General features: G+C 38.6%; 1 protein-coding gene across 19 annotated transcripts in view; it reads left to right on the plus strand.

The window, feature by feature from the left end:
• The window catches only part of STK33 (serine/threonine kinase 33), a 129805-nt gene that overhangs the window by 82738 nt on the left and 22499 nt on the right, over nucleotides 1-24568 (plus strand). For all 19 annotated transcript variants that reach the window (XM_046638541.1, XM_046638542.1, XM_046638540.1 and 16 more), the window contains 3 exons: nucleotides 4952-5027; nucleotides 9157-9269; nucleotides 9712-9797. In XM_046638541.1, the coding sequence (XP_046494497.1) occupies nucleotides 4952-5027; nucleotides 9157-9269; nucleotides 9712-9797 (275 nt within the window). The remainder of the gene's footprint in view (nucleotides 1-4951; nucleotides 5028-9156; nucleotides 9270-9711; nucleotides 9798-24568) is intronic.

Raw genomic sequence — 24568 nt, forward strand, 5'->3', positions numbered from 1 at the left:
AGAGTTGTGCAACCATCACCACAAACCAGTTTTAGAACAATTCTACCCCAAAAAGTTGCCTCATGCCCATTTTCACTCAATCTCATTCCCATGCCAGCCCCAGGGAACCGCTAATCTTTTTGTCTCTCTAGATTTGCTTTTTCGGGACATTTCATGTAAATGGAGTCATACAATATGTAGTCTTTTATGTCTGGCTTCTTTCCCTTAGCATGGTGTTTTTGAGGTATATCCCTGGTGGAGTATGTATCTGTAGTCTCTTCCTTTATATTGCTGAATTCTCCATTGTTTCAGCATGCCACATCTTGTCTCTCCATTTAGTAGCTGATGGACATGTGGATTGTTCCCAGTTTGGGGCCATTGTGAATATTGGTGCTATGAACATTGGTGTACAAATTTTTATGTGGACCTATGGTTTGATGTCCCTTGGGTAGCTACCTATCTGTGAAATTGCTGGGTCATATATTATTTATGTTTAACTTTTTAAGAAACTGCCAAATGATTTCCAAAGTGGCTATAACATTTTACCTTCCTGCTAGCAGTATATGAAGGTTCCAGTTTCTTCACATCCTTGATGACACTTGATATTAACTGTCTTTTTAAGTAGAGTCATTCTAGTGGGTATGAAGTAGTATCTCTTTGTGGTTTTTAATTTGCATTACCCTAATGACCAACGATGTTGAGCATCTTTTCTTGAACTTATTAGTCATTCCTATATCCTCTCTGATGAAATGTCTATTCATATCTGTACCTATTGAAATGATCATATCTTTTTTCTCTTCAAATTTATTAATGAAATAGTTACATTAATAGATTTTTAAAATGTTGAACTATCCTCGCACTTTTGGATTAAACCCCACTTGGTATAGTATACTGCTGTATTCAATTTGTCACCACTTTATTTAGGAGCTTTCAGGGTAGCTTGCTTTCTTTTGTGTTGCCCCTGTCTTTTCTGATGTTATGGTTATGCTAGCCTAATTTAAAAAATAAAATATTTTCACTTTTTATATGCTCATGAACCAATTAAGTAAAAGAAATCGTCTATTCATTTATAGTTTGATGAAATTTCCCCTTAAAATGTTTTGGTCCTGGTACCCTTTGGGGGATGAAACTTCTCTTATATTTTCAATTTATACTGGGTTATTCAAGTTTTCCGCATCCTCTGGAATCAGTTTCATAATTTGTATTTTCATAGAAAATTGTTTATTACATTGAGATTTTCACTTTTATTGGCATAAATATGCATATTATATTCACTTATAATTTTTGGATTCTCCTGTATATCTGTGGTTATATTCCCCATTCCTAATATTTTTTTAAGAAGGCACTATGATGTAATATTCGCAGTATGGCCTCTGATGTCACATGGCTAATTCAGGATTCCAGCTTGGCCACTTCCTCTCTGATTAACCCTGGGCAAACAACTTAACTGCTTCTGTCACAGTTTCTAATCTGTGTAATTGGGATTATGTCACTCATTTATCAGAAACTTTTTGAGGATCTACTTTGTGTTAGACACTGGTCTAGGTATGGGGAATACAACAGTGAACAAAACGTAAAAATGTCATGTTCGTGCAAACAGTAAACAAGATAAGAAATTAAAATATCTGGTGTGTTAGAGAGAGGTGCTAAGGAAGAAGAATAAAACAGGGAAGGGGAGAGGGTGGATTTGGGATTGTGATAATAACATCGTTCTTATCAGAGTGACATGAGAATTGAGTGAGTAAATAGATGTAAAGTGCTTAGCACAGTACCTGGCACTTAGTGCTCAATTTTAGCTCTTGTTATAATACTAATCATTCTTTTCTTGATCAAATTTGTTCGTGGTTAGGACAATTTTTTGGGCTTTCAAAGAACCAGCTCAAGGCTAATGTTATTTGGTTTACTTTTTCATTGATTTCTGTTTTTATTTTTCTGAATTCCTTCTTTTGGTTTATTTTTTAACTTCCTCAGCGAAATGCTTATTTTCAGTCTTCTTATTTCCTAATAAATGTATTTAAGGCTAAATATTTTCCTCTGGGTAATTCTTTGGCCGTTTCTTTTGTATACAGTGTTCTAATTGTTATTGATTTCTTAATAGTCTATAATTTTAGTTTTAGTCTTCTTCTTTAATCCAAGAATTATTTAGAAGTGCTTTTAGGATTTTCCAGGTAGTTGGGATGTGTTTGATACTCCTGTGAATGTGTGTTAGATTTCCTAGACTTTTGTTCTTTCTGTCTGGCTTTCTTCACTGTAGTGGGCAATTGTGACTTAAAGGTTTTCAACTTTTAGGAATTTTTTTTGTGATTGAACACACGACTCGTTTTTGCACATCTTGCATTGGATATTTAAAAAGTATATATATTCCTGGTTGTTGAGCATAAAAATTTCAGTGTGTGCTTATAAAAATCAAATGTGATAGCTTTGTGATTCAAACTTTCCATATTGTTAATTTAATTTTGCTTGCTGCTTCTGTTGGTTTCTAAGAGAGACAGTTATTAAAGTCACCCACCAAGATAGAACTTTGACAAATTCTTTTTGTACTTTTAGTAGATTTCTAAAAAAACTACCTTATTGAAATATAATTTACATATGATAAAATGCACAAATTTTAAGTGTAAAGTTTGATGTTTTGACAAATGCATGTACTTGTATAATCACCACCCCAATGAAGATATTAACATTTTTATCACCCCAGAAAGTCCTTTGTGTCCCTCTCAGTCAGTCCCCCACCCAGACCCCAGCAGCCGCTGATGACTTCCATCACCATAGCTTAGTTTTGCCTATCTAGAACTTTTTTTTTTTTTGAGGAAGATTAGCCCTGAGCAAACATCTGCTGCAATCCTCCTCTTTTTGCTGAGGAAGACTGGCCCTGAGCTAACATCTGTGCCCATCTTCCTCTACTTTATATGTGGGACGCCTGCCACTGCATGGCTTGACAAGCAGAGCGTAGGTCTGCACCTGGGATCCAAACCAGCAAACCCTGGGCCACCAAAGCAGAACGTGTACACTTAACCCCTGGGCCACCAGCTGGCCCCTGTCAAGAACTTTATATAAATTAAAGTGTGTGGTATATGTTCTTTTGCGTCTGTCTTCTTCTGTTCCATGTAAGGATTTTGAGACTTATCCATGTTGTATCAGTAGTTTATTCATTTTTATTGCTGAGGAGTATATCTAACTCATTGTTTTTTTGCCTAGTTGATACATAAAGTTTTAAAATCATCTAGTCTTATTTGGAAAAGGCTGCTTTAGATTCTGTTCATATCTTCCTATTGGCAAAAGGCATCTGGTCTGTAGCTACATGGGGAAAATATATCCCAGCACCCTGAGTTTCATGCCTGCTTATTAGTTGTCTGTGCTGATAACAAGTGAGAGAACAAGAGAGAAGCCAGATGGTTCGCAGAGCTGTGCTGACTTCCTAAGTGGCTTGTGGGCGCAGGTATTGCCTCTGCCTCCCTGGGAGAGCTGTGATGACAATGCAGGTAGAAAGGCCCCCGATAATTGAGATGACTCTGGAAGAGTGAGGACCAGGAGTGCCGGGCCCCTGCTGCGTGACCCACCTGCGTGGAGCTCCTTCATGAAACCTAATAGCGAACTTGCCCTTGTCGTAGGCACGTGGCCGGAGAGCACCTTGGACTTTAATGATTCAGTATTTAGAGAGTTTGAGCAGAGTTAAAGAATACAAGTAGCTGCTCAAAGGAAAGTACTATTCAGTTAATTTTCACTGATTTGGAGATGAATCACTGAGTTTGTTAGTTAACTATAGATGAGCCTTTTCTTATTATTTCTTCTGTTTACTTTTTGACTCTTTCTGCTGCTTTTTAGCTCCTTTAACAATAGGCAGAGGAAATGAAATTCCATTTGCTTTTAGTAGTTATAAAAGGTATGTGTGTGAGTGTGTAAGCGGGGGAGAGTGAAACTGTCTTCTAAAATAAAAACACCTTTTATGCGGGAGGCACTCCGTAGCTGTGTAAATTTAGGCAAGTCACTTGGTATAAACCTGTTTCCCCACTGGCAGAGTAAGTCAAATGCCTACATAGCTATCTCAAAAGATTCTTACATGATTTGTACAAATAATGTGACTTATATAAAAATACTTTGTAAATTTTAAGGGTCTATTGAAATGTTTACATTTATTTTATCTTTATGTTTATAACTGTTTTGTTCTTCCTTTTTCCTTAAAGGAAGATATTTCAGCCCTAGACATGGCCCTGGAATATCATATGTGACTTTCTGAAAAGCCTGCTGTTATAAAAAATCTAATCATTAAAAAATGTGCTACCTTAAAGTAAAAAAAAAACAACAAAACTTTGGAAAGATTGTTTAAAAAAAGATTGTGAACACATGTAAAGTAAGAAGCACAGAGTTGGGGAGTGGGGAGTACCTGGCCCCTCGTCCTCGTCCTGTGACGAAATGGCTTTTTGATCCAGTTATGTTGTAGGAGCTCTCTGTTTGTCTTAGTTTTCTCATTTAGAAAATGTGGAAAATAATTCGTATTCTGTTGTAGGAGTGCTTTGATGTTATTGTTATTATTATTTTACTAAAGTGATTTATAAGCACTTATCTTAGTTTTTCTGTGAATCCAGATTTATACATATTGGGCTTGCTTTAAATTATATACACTTAAGGCGTGTATTCAGTCTATTTTTGGAAAAGAACTGAGATTGTTGTCTTCTACTATAACTGCATGATCTTTGCAAAATCATTTCTTAATTTCAGAGGAATGAAGAGTAGTACATTTAGTTATACAGTGTGTGCCATCATTCCATTAGAGGCTACATGACAGGAGTGAGGATGCAGTGACATCAGTTGTTAAGGCCTGTACATTATTCATTTAACATCTGCTGTTGGTTCTCCTGTTCCCTGTGGGGGAATAAATTACAACACATCAGCACATTTGTCATGCTTTGTGTTTAAGCATTTAAAAGTCATTTATTGTATTATTAATATTATTTTATTTCCGCTTGTTTGGCAGCACCTGAAGTTATCAATGCCCATGACTATAGCCAGCAGTGTGACATTTGGAGCATCGGTGTAATAATGTACATTTTGTAAGTAGCCTTGCTAAATGTTCAGTTTAAAATGAATGGATAGTCTCTAACAGTAGAATTACATAGATCTTAAATTAAAACTAGACAATATAGTTTTTAAAAAGCGACTGAAAAAACAATTGGGAAGTCCTTGTAAAAGCTCTCTTTTAGTTGTCGGGTACATTCATTAGGTGTTTTTTTTAATTCCATAAATTTATAACTTTCAGCTTTGCTTTTCATTGATCTATAAATGCTACAATGCACTGTATGATCTGAGCACAGTGAAAAACTTGCCTTAAAACCCGTCTGATCCTTTGCTACAAACCAAAAGCTTCTTTGTATTTTCACAAGAGATTCACTTATCCCATCAGGTAGAGGGAGATACTGGGGCCTGGCACGAGAGCTGACCGTGGGCAGGGCACATGTGAGGAGTGGGCACTGATCAGATGGAGGCTCAGCCTGGGATCTGGGGAATATCCTAGAGTTCCTCATTCTCTTAATGCTCCTGAAAACGTCTGTCTTTCTTGCTCTTCCTTCTGTCTCATTCTCAGGATTCAGTCAAATCCCATGTCCTGTTCATTTTTCCTTTGAAGTGCCCTCACCTGTTCTTTCAGTTCTCTTCAGTTGTATAATTTCTGCTTGTGAACCCTTTTCTAGAACTTTACAATGTTTTTCTGACTGTTCTGTCTGCCTCTGGTTACCCTCCCTAGTTCATCCTTCACACTGCGGTCAGGGTTTTCTTTCTGAATCACAAATCTGATGGTGCTACTTTCCTGATTAACAACCTCAGATGATTCTCCCTTGCTGGAGAAAAGTGTCAGAGCATCTCAGCGTGGCATGACACAGCAAGCCTTTCCTGACCTGCCCCCAGCATGCCTTTCCAGTCTCGGGCTGGATGTGCATTCTCATGAAGCTACCCTGTGCTGTGGCTGCCCTTTATGACTCAGGCACACCTTGTATTACATGCCTCTGGGTCTTTGCTCATGCAGTTCCTTCTACCTAGAATGTTCTTTTTCTTCTCTACTCACCTCTCTCCTGAGTGTGCCCAGCTCAAACATTAATGCCTTCTATTTCCCTAACTCCTGCTCTACACTCTAGAGTTACTACGTTCATTAGGTGTGTACTTGTCCAGAGGATTTAAGGCCACATACAAAAATGCATGCAAAACAGTAAAGTTGAAAGAAAAACAAAATAAGAATATTTAACAAGGAATGTTTGCACACGTGTAAATTTGATAGAATTAATTGTTCACTTTTCTGTGTTCTCATAGCACTTTTGAAAACTAGATTATAATGTTAGAATATAATTATTGTATTATATGTATTATCTCTGTTTTCCTTGCTCTAAAATCCATGAAGGACAGAGATCTTATGTTATTCATCTTTGCACCCCTGCTGTCTGGTACAGTAGTAGGCATGTAGTCAGTGCTTAATATATGTCTGTTAAATTGAATTAAAGTGACTTGTCTAAGAGGCGTTCTGAAAAGTCAGTGGCCATTGTTCTGCCTCTTGGTGAATATGAACATTTTTATGTTGACGCGACATTAGTTTTATGGTCATATTGAAGATTTCACTGAGCACTACCTCTTCGAGATCATTTCTAAATATTGACATCACAGTAGTTGCATTTTCACAGTTCTGTGAAATGGAAACACAGGCAGTAGAAATTGGAGGATGTGGTTGCTGCTGTGGCTCAGATGGTCCACACACATCACTGCTTAGATTGTATAAAGTATAAACACATTCACAAAGTTTTTGATCATTGTTTTGTGCTGATTAGAATCATATTGCAAAAGTCTGAGCCTTAGTCTTTAATTAAAAATATAACCATTTTAGATTCGTGTTTTATACTCTGAAGACTTTCTAGACAACACAAGTGAAACATCATATATGTAATTGAATATTACACAATTCATGTGTGGTGTTTGCTGCCTTCCCAGTTTGAATTTGGTGTTAAGGAAAGTGTGATAGTTTATTACATATCTTAAAATGTTTTCTCTTTCTTAAAGATATAATTTTAATTTTTCTATTTCAGAGCATGGCTGCATGTCATCATTTAAGGCATCTTTCTTTCTTTACAGTAGACTCTTACTTAGCTAATCAGTGCTATTCATTAACCTGCCTGAGCCCAGTGGTCTTATACATAATTCTTTCACCAAGGGCGCAAACATATTACCTTCTCCAGGGGGGTTATTTTCTTGTTTATCAGTTACCCCTGATTCATTTCTCTTTAATTGGACAATGAAAACATACTTTCTCAAGGTGAAATTAACATAAATGCCCTTTATGGGTACTATCCTCTGCTGTTTTCATTCCTACGAGGGCAACGAAAATAATAGGAAGGCTTTAAGAGGCATTTTTCATGTCTTGGATTCCCTTTTCTGGATGTACAGAAAATTGCTGTCATAAAATTTCATATGCTGCTGATTGACCAACCATTAGATATATTTTTTGTAAGTGAAATTGCAAAGGACAGACAAAAGTGGAATTTTTTAAATGCAGCCCTTAAGCCATAGTTACGTGGTAGTCTGGCAATACAAGAGCAGCTAAGAATTGGCAATTGTGCATATCACTGGCTGTTAACAGACTCAATGAGCTGGGCTTTTGCTGGCCTGTACTTGTTATAATAGATAGTAATTGTCCATAAGGCCATTTTTCTGGCGTGGTTTGTGTGTGTGTGTATTTTAAAACTAAACAATAGCGAGGCAAGTAAGATCAGAGAGAGGAGGGTCAGAATGCGCTGGACCAGTAAAAAGTATTTAAATAAGAGTTCCCAGAGCAATTTGATAAATACCAATCTATTAACAAGAACTTATTGGTAAATGAGAAGCTATATTGTTCATCCTAGTTTGATAAACTGCTAGGAGGAAAACAACTTTTTTCCCTAGGAAAGTCATCATCATTATCATGTAAAATGTTTGTCAAATCTAGACTTGTTCAGAAAATGTTCATGGGAAAGATTTTTAAAGAACTTAAAGAAAAATGTAACTAAAAAAATCAGTAAAAATCTAGCTGTTCAGAGACTTAGAGATCATTATATTTATGTATGTAATAGACCAGCATTTGGGAAGTGTAGTGGAATTATGTCATTTTATTCTTTCAGTAATAAAGTAGAAAAATATAATCCTGAGAGTGGAAGACTCCTCTGTCATGAGTCCAAGTCCACCTTCTGTCTGGTTGTGATTGGGAAAATCTACTTCTTGTCTACAGGGTTGCCCTCAGATGTCAGAGTTGGCCATAATGATGACAGCCAACATTTGTTGAGAATGTACTAGGAAGAATTGAACTCAACTTTTAAGCATGTTCTTGTAGTTTTGGACTGAATCCCTGTTGAAGCAGAGGCTTGCCATGGTCTTTGGGAAGTAAAGTACAGCACTTTGTTTTAAAAGATTCTAAAAACACATAGTCCCTGTATTAGACAAGTGCAAACAAGCCCATGTTTACTTTATATGCACTGCTCACGGCTTTACTGACGTTGGTCGTTATGTGTACTCACCTTTCACCCTGCTGGACTGAAGGGTCAAATCATCATCCTCTGATTTTCCTCATCCCGACCTTTGTCATTTTGTATACCATTTTTGAAGAGTTGTGGCCATTTTATTGGATTTTTAGCTTTGACTCAGAGCCTATAGACATTCCCAGGGTTATTCTTGGTTTATTCTTACTGTTGCTAAGCTTTGTATGTTATTTTACCATGGATAAAACTCTTACATGGTCGTTGGACTCTGATAACTCTTGTTAGACTCTGCTAACTCAGTGTGTTTGTCTGCAAGTCCAGTTTGGATTATGTCCCTTAAAGCATTGCCTAACCCTTGCTCACAGTGCAGTGTCCCCTCTGTTGTCTGCAGCTCTCACTGTGCACTTAACCTCACGCACCTTGCTGTGTTTTAACCCTAGTTAAGCTTAGTGTTCCCTCACCTGGAAGAGCTTTGGGTTATTTGCAAATCCAGAGGTTTCAGTGTAGATGAGAGCCTAGCGCTAAGCAAAACCCCTTTACTTCTGTTTCCACATCCAGAGAGGACCCCACTTCCCCCGTCCTCTACTTAAATATGAAGCACCACTACTTCCCAATCCCGTGGAAACTTCATTTTACTAGCCATATTTTGAGTATTAAAAAAAAAGTCTAAACAAAATGATTGCCTTTCTTATAGGTTATGTGGAGAACCACCCTTTTTGGCAAGCTCGGAAGAGAAACTTTTTGAGTTAATAAGAAAGGGAGAACTACATTTTGAAGATCCAGTCTGGGATTCCATAAGTGATTGTGGTAAATATAGATTTGTTATTATTTATTAAATCAAGTATACATAAGAATGTTGGCCCGTCATTCAAATACTTTAAATCTGTTTAGTTATTAAATTTACTTGTAGAAATAAACACTATTAATTTGTGGAAACAGTGATATCTTCACTGTGATTGTTACAATCAAAACTTCCAAGAAAAACAGAAAATACTTAGTAAAAATTGAAGAGGAAATTGGCTGATCATCTAGCAAATTTTTACTGTAGACCAAAAAACTAGTCCAGGCAATAAAACCTCACTTTAGGCCTTAAAATTTATTTCTTAGCCATTTATACTGATGATATTTATTTTACAGTTGACATCGTTCCTTCATGTCATGCAGACCTAATCCTAAATAAATTGGAAAATGTATGGTATTTATTGTAGTTAATATAAATAAGATTTTTAGGATTTTCCCTTATTTGCAGCTAAAAGTGTTTTGAAACAACTTATGAAAATAGATCCTGCTCACAGAATCACAGCTAAGGAACTCCTAGATAACCAGTGGCTAACAGTAAGTTACAGTGTTACTTCTTTTCTTTCTTTTTGACATGAAACCATTGCTCTTGCTTTTCATTTGGCCTTGTAGTTTATATACCATCTTCTTAAAACAGGCAATTAGTTTCATCTTCTGACAAGGTAAATAAATTATTGAGTCTTGATACATTTCTGAAATGGGTATTTTCAAACTGTTAAAACTGTTGCCACAGTTGTTTGTGTATGTTTACAGAGGTTTAAACAGACTTCACTTTGCTCCGTATCATGACGGTGTCGAGTCCGGTAGAGCAGAGCTAGGCAGGTCTGTCATTAGAGCTGTGGAGTGTTGAAGCAGCTCAGTGATGTAGCGCACTGGAACTGTCCACTTCTCTTTCAACTCTTGGGATGCAAGGAATCTGTGGGAACTCAGAAAAGCCAAGGTCTCCTAACAGTGGCTGTAACCTGCCTTGATATCTTGAGTAACTATTCATTTACGTATTGCTTTCCCCCGTGAGACTTGGTACCTCGAGGACAGACATTACGTCTTACTGATCTTCATGTCCGTGTACTCAGAATATTACCTGGTCATGATAGGCACTTTGGAAGAGGCTGCTATTTACTTCTCAGTGTTTATTCTCTTTTTCTTCTCTGGTAAAGAGGATCCTAACTTAACTGAAAACATTGCTATCTAGTCTTCTTTGCTAGTTATCCCCAGTCTTTGCTAGTTATCATGGTGGTCAATGAGGTCTAAGTGGAAGTAGGAGCAATCTCTGGGAAATTTCCTTAAATGGAGGAGGTGTGGCATTCCTCATGCCCATCTTCTTTCCTGATGAGTGGAATGCAGATGTGATTGCTGGAGTTTGAGTAGCCATATTAGACCATAAAATAGAATCCATAAAGTGAGGATGGCAGAGCAACAAGACGCAAGGAACCAGGGCTGTTAGCTCACAGAGCTGCCATGCCAGCCCTTGACTGCCTACCGTCAGACATTTTTATATGAGCAGGAAACAAACTTCTGTCATCTTTAAGACACTGTAGAATATGCAGTTGAATCTAATACCGATTAATACAATACTCAATAAATAATTGCTGAATGAGTGACTGATTCAGTAAATGAGTAAGTGTGTAGGTATCAGATAAAATGTCTGAGAACTGAGATGGAAGATTTCTAAAGACACATGGAAATATTGCTAAGCGATATTCATCCATGACAAAAATCATTGTATGTCTATTACTTGCTAGACACTGTTTTAGGTACTGCAGATACATGAGATGCTCACATTGCAGTAGTATTGTTAAGAGATGATGGTGGCTTGGACAAGGTGGTAGCAATAGAGTTGAAGAGAAACGTGATATGTTTTTTAGGTTATAATTGACATGACTTGGTGATGGGTAACATGAGGGATGAGGATAGGGAGGAATCAAGGATGATCTCTAGATTTTAACAACTGGTTGGATAGTGATACCATTTGCTGAGATGTGGAAGGCTGTATGAAAAGTTTTGGGGTGGGTGGGCGCTGAATCAAGAGTTCCATATTAGATATGCTGAGTTTGAGATGGCTATGTGGCATCCAAGTGGAGATATGAAATAGATGATGAATATATGAGTCTGGAACTGGAGAAGTCTGAGCTGGAGATATAGATTTGGGAATCATGAGTATATAGATGCCATTTGAAGTTGTTGGGCTAAAGAGATAAATTAGGAAGAAATTACAGATAGAAAGGAGAAGAAGCCCCAGCACTCTGCCTTCAAACACTACAACATTTAGAGGAGGAGAAGCTTGCAATGGAGGCTGAGAAGGAATCGCTGATGAGGAAGGAGGAAAACTAGGAGAATAGTGTCAGGGAAGTTAAATGAGAAAAATGTTTGAGAAAGTGAGAGCAGTCAACTTCCAGGTAAATGCTGCTGAGAGATCAAGATGAGAAGTTTCCATTAGACTGGCCAACAGAGAGGTTGACGATCACCCTGAAGGGCCAGATAAGTTTAGATACCATAAATTTATGGTGCTTATCACTCTTCTTTTAAATTCTCTAATTTTCCTTTGGCAATTTCTAATCATTTCTTTGAATAATATTTTTTTCTTCAAGTGCTAAAAAAAGTCTTCACTCAAAAATGCCTGACAGTTGCCCTCTTCTGTGAATGTGTTGCTCTCTCAAATGACTCTGTGCAATAAGTATTTCTGGCCTAAAGTAACTGTGCAAATGAGCTAGCAACTAGATCATCGCAAAACTGTACTGAGTAGATTTGTAGGACAGCAAAATCAAAAACTGCAAAACAGATGGTGTGCCTTAGAAATCCATCTCTTTTCAGCATCACACAACATTCGGGTTTGGCCATTTAATTATTTGTTTTCTAATTAGTACAACTTTATTTCTGGCTTTGGTCATTTTTCCAGAAGTCTCCATTTTTGAGCCTCTGTAACATTTGTCTCTGTGTAGTCTTTGCCAAATGGATAGAGAAGTGACAGATAGTGTGTACTATATCGGACTATCCTAAGAAGTTCAGTGTATGAAGTTTAGAATGCTGGCATTTTATAAACTTCTGAAAGGCGAAAATTCTTTTCTTCTTAACCACTTGAAGTCTTACTTTCTGTAATTCATATCCTCTGTTTGAAATAATCTAAAGAGAACATGTCAGTTCTCTCAGTGCCTTGCTGCTCTTTAACCAAAGTTTATCTTTTTGCAATACCTAACACCTGGTAACATTGTTTTCAAAGAACTTTATTGGATAAAAAGTTTCTATGGTTTAGCCGATGTATTGTGCATTTTAGAATATGGTACATATCTGAAAAGTATTCTCTATGTATTTTTAAGTGAATGGAACTTAAAATAAATACCTATTGTTATCCTGATTTCAAAAGTCAAAGACTAGATGTAAGGGAAAACAGCCAAGAAATGCCTTTCCTACAAAGGGAGAGCGTGGTGGTGACTCACATTGCCAGGAGTGTGGCATTATTCTCTTGTATCTCTTTCTTCCTTTTTTTCCTCTTTACTCTCATAGTGGTCCAGGAGTTTATTCCTTCTTGTTAGATAATTATAGTTTCCTCTTGATATCCTTGCAAGTCCGCTGGTGACAACTAACACCAAGAATTTGCATTTTAAACAAGTTTCCCAGGTATTTTTGATGCCCACTTATATTTAAGAACCACTGCTATAAATTAAGGAAACATTTTTCTTTTATAGCTTATCAAAAAGTAGTTCCCAGATTTGAGCTCTATTGGTATTATTCATACATTCAGTAATTCCTTCAACAGAATTTTTTTTTTGGTGCCTACCATGTGCCAGCCCCTGTGCTAGGTAATAAAATACAGTTAAAGACATATAGGACATGGTCTTTGATGTAGGAAGTTAGAATTTAGTAAGGGAAGCAAGCTATGTATAAGATACAGTGCAAGGAAGAAAATGATAAATGACATGAGAAATTGCCAAATGACCAGAGTTACCGAGGCAAGCAAGTGTGAAATCAGAAAGTTCAATTTGACTGGCAGATAAGATGCTTGAAGGAAAGAAGTGGGAAATGAGACTTTTAGAAAAGGAAAGAAAATTGTGAGGGGACTTGAATCCCAGGCTGAAGAGTTTTAACTTGCTGTCATAGTGGAGAACGATTGTACGCTCTTTGAAATGAAGGAAATTGTTATTATAGTGCATCAGTCTTGCAAGGTGGCTTATTTTAAATGGGACAACAGTCATTTAAATGTCTATATTGATTTTAACAAATATCTTTTGATTTTAATCCATCAGGCCCTATAGGGGTACAAAGATGAATAAAACAGAGTCTCTCCCTTAGACTAATTGACCCCAAATTGCAGTGTACTTTGCTTTCTAGTCACACGTTGCAAAGGCACTTGTAATCAAGGTAGGGTCTCATTTTAGACCAGTCTGTCCTAATGTGTGAACAAGGCCCTTGTCCATTAATATACAAATTGTTATTCAGGTTTTGGTCATTAGCTTTTGACCTTTAGCCTTAATGTCCACACTCTATGTAAGAGAATGGATATTTTCTGATGCCTAACTAATTGTTGAGTATTTTTTTTCCTCCTGTATATTTTCGTCCTAAATATGTTAAGGCTCTTGCCTTTATTTACTATATTTAGTTATTCTTAAATTCTGAATTATCTTTTATATATGAATATGCTGATGAGGCCCTGTCTAATGAAGGTTGTTATAAAAATTAGGTTTAGAAGAGGCTTATGAGAGCCAGCCCTGCTGACCTCGTGGTTAAAGTTTGGGGCACTCCGCTTTGCTGGCCCAGGTTCGGTTCCTGGGTGTGGAACTACACCACTCATCTGTCAGCAGCCATGCTCTCGTGGTGACCCATGTGGAAGAACTAGAAGGACTTACAACTAGAATAGACAACTATGTACTGGAGCTTTGAGGAGGGAAAAAAAAAAAGAAGAAAAGAAAAAGATTGGCGACAGATGTTAGCTCAGGGCAAATCTTTCCCAGCAAAAAAAAAAGAAGAAGCTCATGAGCCAGGAACCTTGGGGATTTTCTCAATATTTAATGATAGATATATACTTAATAATTTACCAGATATTTATTGCATAACTACTGTGTGCTGTGGAGGACACAGGATGAGTCTGGCACAGTCCCTGCCCACAGGTTGCCCACAGCCTAGTAGAGGGTTTAAACCAGAAACACAGGCAGAGAATGAGTATGTAATGTGTACGTGTATATATATATTTAAGATAAATATATAAAAATATGCAAAATATAGTATGTAGTATACAATAAAATACACTCTATACATTATATATATATACTCTGTATAAAATATGTTTTTGTATTTTTTATATATGTTTTATATAGAGTATATTAGAATGTAGTAGTACTATTAGGTTTTCAAGAAGAGAGCTCTTATTCTCTTTAGGGGATTACAAAACTGCTTAAAGTGAAGGTAATATGTGAGCTGGCTCTAAAAGAATAAAAGTAGAAGTCATGGTAAGATGGAGGGGGATTCTATGTAGAAAGAACTTTGTAAAGAAGAACTTCACAAAGATATAGAGACAGAAAAAGTATGAAGTATATTCAGAGAATATGAAGTATGTTAGTGGTCCTGTTTCTCTAGAGCCATAGAATACGTGTAGGGAAGTAGTGGGAAATGAAGCTGTAAAGACAAGTCGGAGCTCCGCTGCTCTAGAACTTGACTTACGTGGAGAGCACGTTGTATTTGCCTTGTTTGATGATGGGTCGCTGCTGGAGGCACTGAGGGACATGATCACAGCTGAACTTATTGAGTTTTCTCCTTTGTCCCTCCAATCCTTGTAGGGCGATTTGGGCGGACTGGCTGGGGCCTGTGGGCTAGGCTCTGAGAACAGGGAGAACTCCTGTTCTAATGGAGTATCCTGCCTGAGAGAGAGTGAAGCCAGAAGAGCCCCGGGAGTACATCTGAGATGAAGGCCGTGAGGGAGCCTTCTACTCAGGTCATGGCTAAAGGGCAGAAGCAGGATCTTGATGGGGAGATGGAACTAGGAGTCAGGATCTAAATGGAAACAGGGTGAGCATGGGAACAGGTTGGGACAAAGTGCAAGTATCTGAGGCTCTTCCCAAGTCAACTCCATCAGTTAGCGGGTTGGTGGATGTGTTGTTGGCCAGGACAGGCAGAACTTCAGGGAGAAGAATCTGGCAAGTGTGGGTTGTGTGGTTTGCATGATGGTGAGCAGGAGCTGGAGAACTGAACTAGGACTGGGGTGAGGTTCTGAAGCCTGGAACTAGGGCAGTGAGTGTGGAAACAGAGAAGAGCGGAGAAATAAGACGTGAGAAAGAGAATCAATACAACTTTTCAACTAGGTAGAAATGTTAGATAAAAGGGTGAGAGGAACCCAAACTGTTTTTGAGGTGACTGGGAAAATGGTGTAAGACAAAAGAAGGTGTGGAGGAAGTGCTGGTTCTGTAGATGGAAAAAAGAGTGAGGTGGTTTTTGGAACAGTATATTCAAACTTTCATGCTTGAGTAATTCTGAAAAGAATATTGAAAAATGATGAATCTCCTCAGATTTTTAGGTTGAGCTTAAAAAATATTTACCATAAATTTAATTAATTACAAAGGATCTAATTTCCCATATATTGTAATTGTTAATAATTAAAGATAAAACTAATATTTCTTAACATGTATAAGACATCCATCTTGTCCATTTTTAAAAACATATGAACAAATCCTTTTCTAGCAGAAACTTCAAATTCTTCACTCTTTTCTTTGAATTTGTATTTCTATTCCTCTTCTTTCATAGAATTTACTTTAACGTAAAGTATGTTTTTGCTTGAAAGGCTTTTATTAATCACCCTACCATTTGTCTCATTTTGCAAAAAAAGTTCAAATTTATATTTAAATTTTTGCTATTTCCTGTGACGCTAGGCTCTAAATGTTTAAAAATTATTCCAGAATGATTTATCATTATGATTTTAGATTTGATCAAGAGAACATAATTATAATTTTTTATAATTCTTAAAGATAACAAGTAAAACTATATGGGAAATACATCTCTTTAGTGGCAGCATGGGGCTGCATTTCCCCCCAAATAGTGCATGCATCCGTGATTGAATATTACTCATTGTCAGAAAGAGATAGTGTTCAGCATTGATTATATTGTTGTTTTTAGTTTTTCCAGATATAGGCACTGGGAATCTTACATAAATAAGCAGACAGGAATGGAAGGACTTCTGACATAGCGATGTCACTCAGTTCTTTAAATCTGTTTGAGTTATATGTCAAAAGACACCTAGCGGAAGGCCAGCTGGAGGAGGCTCTGGTTCCTGCCAAGATACTGAATTAGCACAGACTACTGCATCTTCTCTGAAGATTAAACCTGGAGTAACTTTAGAGAGAAACCTCATGATACCAGGATTCGGTGAATAGTGTGAGAAGCCCCTGGGAAGATAAAGGGATGTTTTGAGCTGGTGTGTATGGTGGGCGAGGCTGCAGCCAGGGCAGGAAGTTAAAATAGGAAGAAAAAACAGCCCACGTCCCCCGTTGCCTCTCTTCCTCTGCCCTGGGACTTGGATGCCTGTCCCCTCACAGGGGTCTCAGGTAATAAAATCAGAGCAGCACTGAAGCCTGTGTGAGTAAGAAGCTAACGAAAATTGGGTGGGAATTGACTAGTTTTAGCCATTGACTTCTTGCTGTTGACCTCCAAACCCTAGAACCGCTGGTGGGTTCTACTTTTAGGAGGGCCTCCTAAGGGGGTTTCTCTTTGGAGGAGAAGGTTGATGAGGATGAACCCCTCAGCTGAGGAGCTGGTTAGTGGGGGCAGGTGTTTGGTGCCTAGGGTTCTACCCACTTCTCTTCCTTGAGTTCCCGGGGCTGAGGGCCTGCATCCGGCCTGAGAACCATGCCCTGTCTCCTGCGGAGCCAGTACTTCCTGTGGAATATGAGCTTATAGGCCAAGTTTCAAACACCAGTAGGAGAGTTTAGAATAGGCAGTCCAAGAATTTAAAAGTCAACAAAGTGAACATATGAAAAGAGATAAGGGAAGATGTTAATAATATGAAGCAAGACTATGAAATGATAACACAACCAAGTAGTACCTACAGGTAAGTACAACAGTTGAAATATAGAATGCAGTTATTTTGTAGGGTAAATAGTGAATGTGTACAGCTGAAGAATGAATTAAAACTCTAGATGATCAGATTATGGAACTTTTACAGAAGGAAACAGAAGATAAACAAATTGAAAATATAAAAGAAAAGTTAATATATATGGAGTTAAAAGTAAAAGTGTCAAAATCCATGTAATAGGAGTCTCAGAAAAGTACAAAGAGGGAGGAAGAAATATTTAAAGAAATAATAGAGGTAAATTCATCAGCATTAACAAAAGAAGAAAGAGTTCAGCTTTAAAGAGATGATAGACTACCAAATAAGAGAGATAAGGAAAAACTGACAAATAGACATAATCAAATTTAAGAATATCAAAAACACAGAGAAAATTCTAAAAGCTCCCAGAAAGAAAGAGCAAATCATATCAAAAAGAACAAGAATCACAGTGACGTCTTACTTTTCAGCAGTAACATTGGCTGAAGCTTACATGGAGTAACATTCTAAATGTATTAAAGGAAAAAGAGCTTTAAACTTAGACTTTTATATCCATCCAAATTGTCATTCAAATGAAAGGGAATAATAAAAATATTTTCAGGGGTCGGCTCCGTGGCCGAGTGGTTAAGTTCGCGTGCTCCACTGTGGTGGCCCAGGGTTCGGATCCTGGGCGCGGACATGGCATCGCTTGTCAGGCCACGTTGAGGCGGCGTCCCACATCCCACAACTAGAAGGACCTGCAACTAAGATATACAACTGTGTACGGGGTTGGGGGGGTGGGGTTTGGGGAGATAAAACAGGAAAAACAAAAAGATTGGCAACAGTTGTTAGCTCAGGTGCCAATCTTAAAGGAAAAAAAAGTTTTCAAATATACAAAGCCTCAGAAGATTTGCCACACATGTCCTACGCTTAAAGCATTTGGTAGAGGTAATTAAATAGGAGGAAAAACAAATCCAGTAGATGCAGCAAGAGCTGTTTACAGCAAGAGTCTTCATAAAGTTTGTAGGTGTAAAAAAAAAGCAAAACTAAAGAATCAGAAAAAGTATATTCATAATAACTCACAATTAAAATATGAGATAATATCCACATGATAAGCATTGAGGGGGAGAGAGAACACGGGCACATGAGAGGGTGCTAAAAGGGAAGATGTAGACAACAGATTTTTTTTTTTTTTTTTATTAATGTTATGATGGATTACAAGCTTGTGAAATTTCAGTTGTACATTTTTGTTAGTCATGTTGTGGGTACACCACTTCCCCCTCCGTACCCTCCCCCCACCCCCCCTTTTCCCTGGTAACCACCGATCAGATCTCCTTCTCAATATACTAATTTCCACCTATGAGTGGAGTCATATAGAGTTCGTCTTTCTCTGACTGACTTATTTCGCTTAACATAATGCCCTCGAGGTCCATCCACATTGTTGTGAATGGGCCAATTTCGTCTTTTTTTATGGCTGAGTAGTATTCCATTGTGTATATATACCACATCTTCTTTATCCAATCATCAGTTTCTGGGCATGTAGGCTGGTTCCACGTCTTGGCTATTGTAAATAATGCTGCGATGAACATAGGGGTGCAACGGACTCTTGAGATATCTGATATCAGGTTCTTAGGATAGATACCCAGTAATGGGATGGCTGGGTCATAGGGTATTTCTATTTTTAACTTTTTGAGAAATCTCCATACTGTTTTCCATAGTGGCTGTACCAGTTTGCATTCCCACCAACAGTGTATGAGGGTTCCTCTTTCTCCACAACCTCTCCAACATTTGTCATTCTTGGTTTTGGATGTTTTTGCCAATCTAACGGGGGTAAGGTGATATCTTAGTGTAGTTTTGATTTGCATTTCCCTGATGATTAGCGATGATGAACATCTTTTCATGTGTCTATTGGCCATATTCATATCTTCTTTTGAGAAATGTCTGTTCATGTCCTCTGCCCATTTTTTGATCGGGTTGTTTGTTTTTTTGTTGTTAAGCAGTGTGAGTTCTTTGTATATTATGGAGATTAACCCTTTGTCGGATAAGTGGCTTGTAAATATTTTTTCCCAATTAGTGAGCTGTTTTTTTGTTTCACTTCTGTTTTCCCTTGCCTTGAAGAAGCTCTTTAGTCTGATGAAGTCCCATTTGTTTATTCTTTCTATTGTTTCCCTCAACTGAGGAGTTACAGTGTCCGAAAAGATTCTTTTGAAACTGATGTCAAAGAGTGTACTGCCTATATTCTCTTCCAAAAGACTTATTGTCTCAGGCCTAATCTTTAGGTCTTTGATCCATTTTGAGTTTATTTTGGTGTGTGGTGAAAAAGAATGGTCGATTTTCAGTCTTTTGCATGTGGCTGTCCAGTTTTCCCAGCACCATTTGTTGAAGAGACTTTCTTTTCTCCATTGTAGGCCCTCTGCTCCTTTGTCGAAGATTAGCTGTCCATAGATGTGTGGTTTTATCTCTGGGCTTTCAATTCTGTTCCATTGATCTGTGGACCTGTTTTTGTACCAGTACCATGCTGTTTTGATCACTGTAGCTTTGTAGTATGTTTTGAAATCGGGGATTGTGATTCCACCGGCTTTGTTTTTCTTGCTCAAGATTGCTTTAGCAATTCGTGGTCTTTTGTTCCCCCATATGAATTTTAGGATTGTTTGTTCAATTTCTGTGAAGAATGTTCTGGGGATTCTGATTGGGATAGCATTGAATCTGTATATTGCTTTAGGTAGTATGGACATTTTAACTATGTTTATTCTTCCAATCCATGTGCAAGGAATGTCTTTCCATCTCTTTATGTCATCGTCAATTTCTTTCAAGAAAGTCTTGTAGTTTTCATTGTATAGATCCTTCACTTCCTTGGTTAAGTTTATCCCAAGGTATTTTATTCTTTTCGTTGCGATTGTGAATGGGATAGAGTTCTTGAGTTCTTTTTCTGTTAGTTTATTGTTAGTGTATAGAAATGCTACTGATTTATGCACGTTAATTTTATACCCTGCTACTTTGCTGTAGTTGTTGATTATTTCTAATAGTTTTTCTGTGGATTCTTTGGGGTTTTCTATGTATAAGATCATGTCGTCTGCAAACAACGCGAGTTTTACTTCTTCGTTACCTATTTGGATTCCTTTTATTTTTTTTTCCTGCCGAATTGCTCTGGCCAGCACCTCCAGTACTATGTTGAATAGGAGTGGTGAAAGTAGGCACCCTTGTCTTGTTCCTGTCCTCAGAGGGATGGCTTTCAGCTTTTGTCCATTGAGTATGATGTTGGCTGTGGGTCTATCATATATGGCCTTTATTATGTTGAGGTACTTTCCTTCTATACCCATTTTACTGAGGGTTTTTATCATAAATGGGTGTTGGATCTTGTCGAATGCTTTCTCTGCGTCTATTGAGATGATCATGTGGTTTTTGTTTTTCATTTTGTTGATGTAGTGTATCACGTTGATTGACTTGCGGATGTTGAACCATCCCTGTGTCCCTGGTATAAATCCCACTTGATCATGGTGTATAATCTTTTTGATGTATTGCTGTAATCGGTTTGCCAAAATTTTGTTGAGGATTTTTGCATCTATGTTCATCAGTGATATCGGCCTGTAGTTCTCCTTCTTTGTGTTGTCCTTGTCAGGTTTGGGGATCAGAGTGATGTTGGCTTCATAGAATGTGTTAGGGAGTTCTCCATCTTTCTCAATTTTCTGGAACAGTTTGAGGAGAATAGGTATTAAGTCTTCTTTGAATGTTTGGTAGAATTCTCCAGAGAAGCCGTCTGGTCCTGGACTCTTGTTTTTGGGGAGGTTTTTGATTACCGTTTCTATTTCCTTACTTGTGATTGGTCTATTCAGATTCTCCATTTCTTCCTGATTCAGTTTGGGGAGATTGTAGGAGTCTAGGAATTTGTCCATTTCTTCCAAGTTGTTCAATTTGTTGGCATATAGTTTTTCATAGTATTCTCTTATGATCTCTTGTATTTCATTGGTATCTGTTGTGATTTCTCCTCTGTCATTCCTGATTTTGTTAATTTGCGCTTTCTCTCTTCTTTTCTTGGTGAGTCTGGCTAGGGGTTTGTCAATTTTGTTAATTCTTTCGAAGAACCAACTCTTTGTTTCATCGATCCTTTCTATTGTCTTTTTTGTTTCAATATCGTTTATTTCTGCTCTTATTTTTATTATTTCCCTCCTTCTACTGACTCTGGGCTTTGTTTGTTCTTCTTTTTCTAGTTCTGTTAGGTGTCGTTTGAGGTTGCTTACGTGAGCTTTTTCTTGTTTAGTGAGGTGAGCCTGTATTGCGATGAATTTCCCTCTTAGGACTGCTTTTGCTGCATCCCAAATGATTTGGTATGTCGTGTTCTCATTTTCATTTGTCTCCAGATAATATTTGATTTCTTCTTTAATTTCTTCAATGATCCATTGTTTGTTGAGAAGCGTGTTGTTTAGTCTCCACATTTTTGCACCTTTCTCTGCTTTTTTCTTGTAGTTGATTTCTAGTTTAATAGCGTTATGATCAGAAAAGATGCTTGATATTATTTCAACTCTCTTGTATTTATTGATGTTTGCTTTGGTTCCCAAAATATGGTCAATCCTTGAGAATGTTCCATGTGCACTTGAGAAGAATGTGTAACCTGCTGTTTTTGGATGAAGTGTTCTATATATATCTATTAAGTCCATCTGGTCTAATTTTTCATTTAATTCTATTATTTCCTTGTTGATTTTCTGTCTGGATGTTCTGTTCATTGGTGTTAATGGTGTGTTGAGGTCCCCTACTATTATTGTATTGTTGTTGATGTCTTCTTTTAGTTCTGTTAAGAGTTGCTTTACAAATTTTGGTGCTCCTGTGTTGGGTGCGTATATATTTATAAGTGTTATGTCTTCTTGGTGGAGAGTCCCTTTTATCATTATATACTGTCCCTCTTTATCTTTCTTTATCTGTTTTGCTTTGAAATCTACCTTGTCTGATATTAGTATAGCGACACCTGCTTTCTTTTGTTCATTATTAGCTTGGAGTATTGTTCTCCATCCCTTCACTCTGAGTCTGTGTTTGTCTTTGGGGCTGAGGTGTGTTTCCTGGAGGCAGCATATTGTTGGATCTTGTTCTTTGATCCATCCTGCCACTCTGTGTCTTTTGATTGGGGAGTTCAATCCATTTACATTTAGAGTGATTATTGAGACGTGGGGGCCTACCACTCCCATTTTGTGTCTTGTTTTCCGGTTTTTTTCAGTTTCCTTTGTTTCTCGTCCCATGGTTTAATCTGTTCTGATGTAGAGCTGCTACTCTCTGTTGTTGTCCTTCTACTTATCTCCTCTGCTCTTGGTTTTGTAGCCCCTTTCCTTTTTTGGATTTTTCAGGAATGAGGGTTTTCCTGAGGATTTCCTGAAGAGGAGGTTTTGTGGCAATGAACTCCCTTAATTTTTGTTTATCTGGGAAAGTTTTTATTTCTCCATCGTATTTGAAGGATATTTTCGCTGGGTAGAGAATTCTCGGCTGTAGATTTTTGTCCTTCAGATTTTTGAATATATCATTCCACTCTCTTCTAGCCTGTAAAGTTTCTGCTGAGAAATCTGCTGATAGCCTGATGGGGGTTCCTTTGTGGGTTAGTTTCTTTTGCCTGGCTGTCCTTAATATTTTCTCCTTGTCGTTGACTTTTGCTAGCTTCACTACTATATGCCGTGGAGTTGGTCTTCTTGCATTGATAAAGTTTGGAGATCTATTGGCTTCTGTCACCTGAAGATCCATCTCCCTCACCAGATTTGGGAAGTTCTCAGCCATTATTTCTTTGAATAGGTTTTCTGCCCCTTTCTCCTTCTCTTCTCCCTCTGGTATACCTATAATCCTTACGTTGCATCTCCTAATTGTGTCTGATAATTCTCGGAGAGTTTCTTCATTTCTTTTAAGTCTTGCTTCTCTCTCCTCCTCTGCCTGCAACAATTCTATATTGCCATCTTCCAAATTGCTAATTCTTTCCTCCAAATTATCGGCCCTACTGTTCAGAGCATCTAGATTTTTCTTAATCTCCTCTATTGTGTTCTTCATTTCCAATATTTCTGTTTGGTTCTTCTTTATCGTATCAAACTCTTTTGTGACATAGCTCCTGAACTCGTTGAGTTGTCGGTCAGAATTCTCTCTTAACTCATTGAGAATCTTAATGATGGCTGTTTTGAAGTCATCGTCATTTAGGTTATACATCTCATTTTCTTTGGGATTGTTTTCTGTGTATTTGTTGCTTTCTTTCTGTTCTGGAGATTTAATGTATTTTTTCATATTGCTTGATGTTGTTGATTTGTGCCTCCGCATGGAAATAGAGTTTAGTTGCTCCTTTCACTTGTTTCAGCTGCTGCGGTGGGAGGAGCAGCTGTTTGTATTTCACCAACCAGGAATCCTGTCTGTAGTTGCTAACTGGGCCTGGGCCCCTCTTCGTAGCCACAGTGGCCCTTTGGATTCCCTCCTCTGCCGTGGGGGCCGTCACAGGGGGGCTTCAGGCTGCAGGTGCCCACCTAGATGTGCTCTCTCCTTGGGGTCTGCAACGGTGTTATGGGCTTTTCCAGCAGCCAGGGGTGGGATCACTTATATTTGTCGCTCTGTTGCTGTCGGCACCCACCAAATCTCACTTGTCCTCTATAGGTCGCAGGAGAGCTATTGGCATCTTCTACAGTCTGTGGTTAGTACACCTAGCTATGCTGCTTTTGCCCTGGGGTCTTCCAGCCTTGTGGCTGGCGGCTGGGTGCCTTCTACTGGTGCTGTGCAGAGGCTTTCCCTAAGGCTGCTGTGAGCCTGTAGGGTTTCCCCCTAGGCTACTAAGCTGGGTCTCTGGAACTCTCTCCAGCCCCAGTCCTCTCCGAGATCTCCGGCAATCCCTAGCCTCACGGGGTGGGCAACGGCAGCTGGGGGTCGCCCCGCCCTCAGGGCTTCTCTCCTGGCCTCTGCCGGAGCCGTGAATGCTGGGCGTGGCCCCTCTGCTAATGGCAGACAGAGAGTTTTGTCTGCTGCCCGGGCGGAGCTCCGGCGCTTCCCCTCCGGGTCGCAGGACCGGCCTTTTGAAAGTTCCCCCTGCCCCGGTCCTCTCCGAGATCTCCGGTCCTCTCCGAGATCTCCGGCAATCCCTAGACCCACAGGGCGGGCAACGGCAGCTGGGGGTCGCCCCGCCCTCAGGGCTTCTCTCTGGGCCTCTGCCGGAGCCGTGAATGCTGGGCGTGGCCCCTCTGCTAATGGCAGACAGAGAGTTTTGTCTGCTGCCCGGGCGGAGCTCCGGCGCTTCCCCTCCGGGTCGCAGAACCGGCCTTTGAAAATTCCCCCAGCCCCGGTCCTCTCCGAGATCTCC

This window comes from Equus quagga, chromosome 14 (genome assembly GCF_021613505.1).
Source record: "Equus quagga isolate Etosha38 chromosome 14, UCLA_HA_Equagga_1.0, whole genome shotgun sequence".
Taxonomy (NCBI): Eukaryota; Metazoa; Chordata; class Mammalia; order Perissodactyla; family Equidae; genus Equus; species Equus quagga.